This window comes from Coregonus clupeaformis, unplaced genomic scaffold (assembly GCF_020615455.1).
Source record: "Coregonus clupeaformis isolate EN_2021a unplaced genomic scaffold, ASM2061545v1 scaf1405, whole genome shotgun sequence".
Taxonomy (NCBI): Eukaryota; Metazoa; Chordata; class Actinopteri; order Salmoniformes; family Salmonidae; genus Coregonus; species Coregonus clupeaformis.
Genome location: NW_025534859.1, coordinates 6,595 through 13,264, shown reverse-complemented (window position 1 = coordinate 13,264; position 6,670 = coordinate 6,595). Strand labels below are relative to the sequence as shown.

The following is a 6,670-nucleotide window of genomic DNA, read 5'->3' as shown; positions in this document are numbered from 1 at the left end:
CCATCCCATCTGGTTTGGGCTTAGTGGGACTATAAATTGTTTTTCAACAGGACAATGACACATACATGTTATTCAATCATTGCACCCACACTACTCGCAAGCGTCTGCATGACCAGGCGCTAACATGCTACCCAGACCGCACGAAAACGTGCGTCCATGTGCACCATCGCGCGCAAGTTGATTTTGTCCCCCCCACTCCAGACGCGATCAGGACACGCAGGCTGAAATATCAAAATAAACTCTGAACCAATTATATTAATTTGGGGACAGGTCAAAAAGCATTAAACATTTATGGCAATTCAGCTAGCTTGCTGTTGCTAGCTAATATGTCCTGGGATATAAACATTGGGTTGTTATTTTACCTGAAATGCACAAGGTCCTCTACTCCGACAATTAATCCACAGATAAAATGGTAAACCAAGTTCAGGCTTCTTCTTCTTCTTCTTTATATGTCAGTTGGCAACCAACTTTAAGATGCATTACCACCACCAACTGGACTGGACTTTAAGATGCATTACCACCACCTACTGGACTGGAGTGTGATCAGCATGTCATCATTCCACAGAGGGGTAATAATAGTTTGCAGGCCAAACCGGACGCTACTACAGACGACCTTTCACCTTTCACCTTTCACCACATATGCGGAAGTGTTACATAGGTGGATGTGGTGTTTGAGTATTTCTGTCTGTAATAAAGCCCTTTTGTGGGGAAATAACTCATTCTGATTGGCTGGGCCTGGCTCCCCAGTAGGTGGGCCTGGCTCCGCAGTGGGTGGGCCTGGCTCCTCAGTGGGTGGGCCTATGCCCTCCAAGGCCCACCCATGGCTGTGCCCCTGCCCAGTGATATGGAATCCATAGATTAGGCCCTAATGAATTTATTTCAATTGACTGATTTCCTTATATCAACTGTAACTCAGTAAAATCTTTGAAATTGTTGCATGTTGCATTTATATTTTAGTTCAGTATAATATGAAAATCGAATTCAAAAATACCAATACTGTTTTCAGTTCGACATCTGCTTTCAAAAGCAGCTCAAACTAAAATGTAATAATGAACTATTGACATTGAATTCTACCTTGAAAATATACCGTGCATTATATATTTTGGATACTTCAAGGGGTTTGAAAATTCAAAATGAAATAGCAAACGTATCCTTGGTATGACCTTCTTAAAACAATTCCCCCCTCCCTTATGGGTTAACGGCATTTACCGTTGTGCTCTCATTGAAACAATGAAATCCGATTTGCAATATACTGTTCGACTTTTTCTTTCAAAAGCAGTTCAAACATAGAACACAACGACACAATATTTGCTGCGGCCGACAGAGGGAGCCCTCTGCATGAACAGTGTTCACAAATCTCGCGAGAGTTGAGTTGGTGAAACCGCTTCCTCGTTCACAGCTTGAACATTACAGTAGCTGAAAAACAATCTTAGACAGCTGTTCATTATTCACTTTTGGTCAAGACACTAATGAGAGGCGTTCGAGGAGCGGCTTTACTTACTTTGCTGTCGGTAAGCAGAATAACTCATTGTGTTTCAATGTCTCTAATTCTATAATCATCCAACGTTGTGGATATACAGGTTCGGTTATGACTTGTGTAGATACTGTATCAAACGACGTTTCTGGCGGATAAATGACTCTTTCTTTGATGCATTTTCAAAACGAAACCTCAGTCTTGGAGAACTACTGGGCGTGCATGCTTTCGTTCCACCCAAGCATTAACAAGCATGATTAATCATCAACTATCTATGGTTTCTGCACCTTCATTCTTTTTATATACATTTGATTAACGTTTTGTGCTGGGGTGGAATAAAAACCTGCACACAGTTGCTCTCCAGAGCCTTGGTGGGCGTGGAAGTGTATGTGTGTGAGATAGGACGGCAGTAGGTTCTAGTACGGTAACATAAATAAGGATATTTCAAGCTAGAATCCAACAGAGTAAAAACAAGCTTCTATTGTGGGTTCTGATGGGGTACGACAGTTGAACTATGCTCATGAGGCATTCATAAGTTACAGTATATTCTTCATAAGTTACAGTATATTCTTCATAAGTTACAGTATATTCTTCATAAGTTACAGTATATTCTTCATAAGTTACAGTATATTCTTCATAAGTTACAGTATATTCTTCATAAGTTACAGTATATTCTTCATAAGTTACAGTATATTCTTCATAAGTTACAGTATATTCTTCATAAGTTACAGTATATTCTTCATAAGTTACAGTATATTCTTCATAAGTTACGGTATATTCTTCATTAGTTACAGTATATTCTTCATAAGTTACGGTATATTCTTCAAGAATCAATAGGTGCACATCACAGGAGGCTCGTGGCACCTTAATTGGGGAGGACGGGCTCATAGTAATGGGGAGGACGGGCTCATAGTAATGGGGAGGACGGGCTCATAGTAATGGGGAGGACGGGCTCATAGTAATGGGGAGGACGGGCTCATAGTAATGGGGAGGACGGGCTCATAGTAATGGGGAGGACGGGCTCATAGTAATGGGGAGGACGGGCTCATAGTAATGAGGAGGACGGGCTCATAGTAATGGGGAGGTCGGGCTCATAGTAATGGGGAGGACGGGCTCATAGTAATGGGGAGGACGGGCTCATAGTAATGGGGAGGACGGGCTCATAGTAATGGGGAGGACGGCTCATAGTAATGGGGAGGACAGGCTCATAGTAATGGCTGCACCTGAATTGGGGAGGACGGGCTCATAGTATTGGGGAGGACGGGCTCATAGTATTGAGGAGGACGGGCTCATAGTAATGGGGAGGACGGGCTCATAGTAATGGGGAGGACGGGCTCATAGTAATGGGGAGGACGGGCTCATAGTAATGAGGAGGACGGGCTCATAGTAATGGGGAGGTCGGGCTCATAGTAATGGGGAGGACGGGCTCATAGTAATGGGGAGGACGGGCTCATAGTAATGGGGAGGACGGGCTCATAGTAATGGGGAGGACGGGCTCATAGTAATGGGGAGGACGGCTCATAGTAATGGGGAGGACGGGCTCATAGTATTGGGGAGGACGGGCTCATAGTATTGGGGAGGACGGGCTCATAGTAATGGGGAGGACGGCTCATAGTAATGGGGAGGACAGGCTCATAGTAATGGCTGCACCTGAATTGGGGAGGACGGGCTCATAGTATTGGGGAGGACGGGCTCATAGTATTGGGGAGGACGGGCTCATAGTAATGGGGAGGACGGGCTCATAGTAATGGGGAGGACGGGCTCATAGTATTGGGGAGGACGGGCTCATAGTAATGGGGAGGACGGGCTCATAGTAATGGGGAGGACGGGCTCATAGTAATGGCTGCACCTTAATTGGGGAGGACAGGCTCATAGTAATGGCTGCACCTTAATTGGGGAGGACGGGCTCATAGTAATGGCTGCAATGGAATAAATGGAAAGGCATCGAACACATCGAACACACGGTTTCCATTCCAGCCATTATTACGAGACGAACACATCGAACACATGGTTTCCATTCCAGCCATTATTACGAGACGAACACATCGAACACATGGTTTCCATTCCAGCCATTATTACGAGACGAACACATCGAACACATGGTTTCCATTCCAGCCATTATTACGAGACGAACACATCGAACACATGGTTTCCATTCCAGCCATTATTACGAGCTGTCATGGCTGCAATGGAATAAATGGAAAGGCATCGAACACATCGAACACATGGTTTCCATTCCAGCCATTATTACGAGACGAACACATCGAACACATGGTTTCCATTCCAGGGCAATGGAATAAATGGAAAGGTATCGAACACATCAAACACATGGTTTCCATTCCAGCCATTATTACGAGCTGTCCTCCTCTCAGCAGCCTCCTGTGGTACACATCATTAATTTAGAAGTCAAAAAATGGACGTAGCAACTGCAGGTTGCCCATTTTTAACCGTGAGACAACTAAGTGTTCCATATTTTGTCCCGTTTCCAGATCTACCTCCCGCCGGTCCAGATGACTTCTATCTTTGTCTATGGGACTCTGAAGAAGGGTCAGCCCAACTACTTCAGGATGCTGCCGGACCAAGGGAACGGGAAGGCGGAGTTCTGTGGTCACGCCCGCACCGTAGACGGCTACCCGCTGGTGATCGCCGGGAAGTACAACATCCCCGCCCTGCTGAACCGTCCCGGGGAGGGCCACAGGGTCCACGGGGAGGTGTACAGGGTGGATGACACCATGCTGAGCTTCCTGGACACCTTCGAGGGCTGCCCGACCATGTACCAACGCACCTCCGTTCAGCTGGAGCTGGAGGACTGGAAGGTAGAGGGGAGAGAGGGGAGCCCAGCGTCTGGCAGCATAATGGAGGCCTTCCTCTACAGCACCACCTCCTACCAGCCTGCCTGGCTCCAACAGACCTTCTATGAGAGCTACGACGCCTACGGAGACCACGGGTTGGTGTACGTCAACAGGGAGGACCGAGAGTTCCACTAAAGGATGTATAGCCTGGGGGGCCACCGTCCCACGTAAAGCACCATGTCGACATGATCGCACCAGCAGGTCTGGGACCTGGCTAGAGGATAGACAGGATAGGGTTTTAGATGTGATGACCTGAATTCTACAGCTGTTTTCCTACAGTAGATAGACGACTCATAAGAGTGCAGTCCAGAGTTTTAAAGTATCTTCCATACAGGGTCCAGTCATGTTCTTCAGCTCTTATAGATGTTTTCTGAAGGTTGGAAATGCCTCTGCTTTGACTTACTGTATCATTGGTGCTGTAGTTGTTCTGTATTTCATTGGTTCAGTACTACCTAACTCTACTGTACTTCTACATACAGTTGAAGTCAGAAGTTCACATACACCTTAGCCAAATACATTTATACTCAATTCCTGACATTTAATCCTAGTAAAAATTCCTGTCTTAGGTCAGTTAGGATCACCACTTTATTTTAAGAATGTAAAATGTCAGAATAATAGTAGAGAGAATGATTTATTTCAGCTTTTATTTCTTTCAGCATATTCCCAGTGGGTCAGAAGTTTACATACACTCAATTAGTATTTGGTAGCATTGCCTTTAAATTGCTTAACTTGGGTCAAACGTTTCGTGTAGCCTTCCACAAGCTTCCCAAAATTAATTGGGTGAATTTTGGCCCATTCCTCCTGACAGAGCTGGTGTAACTGAGTCAGGTTTGTAGGCCTCCTTGCCCGAACACGCTTTTTCAGTTCTGCCCACAAATGTTCTATAGGATTGAGGTCAGGGCTTTGTGATGGCCACTCCAATACCTTGACTTTGTTGTCCTTAAGACATTTTGCCACAACTTTGGACGTATGCTTGGGGTCATTGTCCATTTGGAAGACCCATTTGCGACCAAGCTTTAACTTCCTGACTGATGTCTTGAGATGTTGCTTCAATATATCCACATAATTTTCCTTCCTCATGATGCCTTCTATTTTGTGAAGTGCACCAGTCCCTCCTGCAGCAAAGCACCCCCACAGCATGATGCTGCCACCCCGTGCTTCACGGGTTGGGATGGTGTTCTTCGGCTTGCAAGCATCCCCCTTTTTCCTCCAAACATAACGATGGTCATTATGGCCAAACAGTTCTATTTTTGTTTCATCAGACCAGAGGACATTTCTCCCAAAAGTACGATCTTTGTCCCAATGTGCAGTTGCAAACCGTAGTCTGGCTTTTTTATGGCGGTTTTGGAGCAGTGGCTTCTTCCTTGCTGAGCGGCCTTTCAGGTTATGTCGATATAGGACTCGTTTTACTGTGGATATAGATACTTTTGTACCTGTTTCCTCCAGCAAATGATGTCAATTAGCCTATCAGAAGCTTCTAAAGCCATGACGTCATTTTCTGGATTTTTCCAAGCTGTTTAAAGGCACAGTCAACTTAGTGTATGTAAACTTCTGACCCACTGGAATTGCGATACAGTGAATTATAAGTGAAATAATCTGTCTGTAAACAATTGTTGGAAAAATTACTTGCGTCATGCACAAAGTAGATGTCCTAACCGACTTGCCAAAACGATAGTTTGTTAACAAGAAATGTGTGGAGTGGTTGAAAAAACGAGTTTTAATGACTCCAACCTAAGTGTATGTAAACTTCCGACTTCAACTGCATACATCCCTTCCTCTTACCTGACCATGTAATGTGACCTAGTTAGGGTCAGATAATGTTGTTTGGCTACTCAGTATCAGAAACGGTTATGCTAACAGAACATTAGCTAGAAAGCACTTTAGACTGAACGTGTTGGGACACGTAATAATAAATTCCTCTATGAAAGCAAAACTGTCTTATCACTGTCCATTAGTGGGACAAGACATAGACAATGTTGTTGAGTCCATTAGTGGGACAAGACATAGACAATGTTGTTGAGTCCATTAGTGGGACAAGACATAGACAATGTTGTTGAGTCCATTAGTGGGACAAGACATAGACAATGTTGTTGAGTCCATTAGTGGGACAAGACATAGACAAAGTCCTCCATTGTTACTCATTCATTATAGACTGATATCATACTCATTAGTTCCACATTAATTCTTATACCATTGGTTGTACACTGCTCTTCCCATGACACAGACGGACCAGGTGAACCCAGGTGAAAGCTATGATCCTGTCAAAAGGGGTGATGTGTACGCGGCAGGACACAGAGGATCAAGATGACTACTTTACTTCAAGTTAACACGCACAAAACAAAAG

At 44.6% G+C, this 6,670-nt stretch overlaps 1 protein-coding gene across 1 annotated transcript; it reads left to right on the top strand.

Moving 5' to 3' along the window:
- Positions 1 to 1,387: 1,387 nt before the first annotated feature.
- LOC123486985 (gamma-glutamylaminecyclotransferase-like) lies at positions 1,388 to 4,849 on the top strand. Its single transcript, XM_045218160.1, has 2 exons — positions 1,388 to 1,511; positions 3,964 to 4,849. Exons 1-2 carry the CDS (start codon positions 1,470 to 1,472, stop codon positions 4,459 to 4,461), a joined length of 540 nt encoding a protein of 179 aa, XP_045074095.1. The 5' UTR covers positions 1,388 to 1,469; the 3' UTR covers positions 4,462 to 4,849.
- Positions 4,850 to 6,670: the final 1,821 nt, after the last annotated feature.

Bases quoted from the DNA above. Each gene is read 5' to 3' on its own strand.
- LOC123486985 (XM_045218160.1), top strand. From the start codon at position 1,470: ATGAGAGGCGTTCGAGGAGCGGCTTTACTTACTTTGCTGTCG. The intron at 1,512-3,963 runs GTAAGCAGAATA...TCCCGTTTCCAG, and splicing joins CTTTACTTACTTTGCTGTCG to ATCTACCTCCCGCCGGTCCA.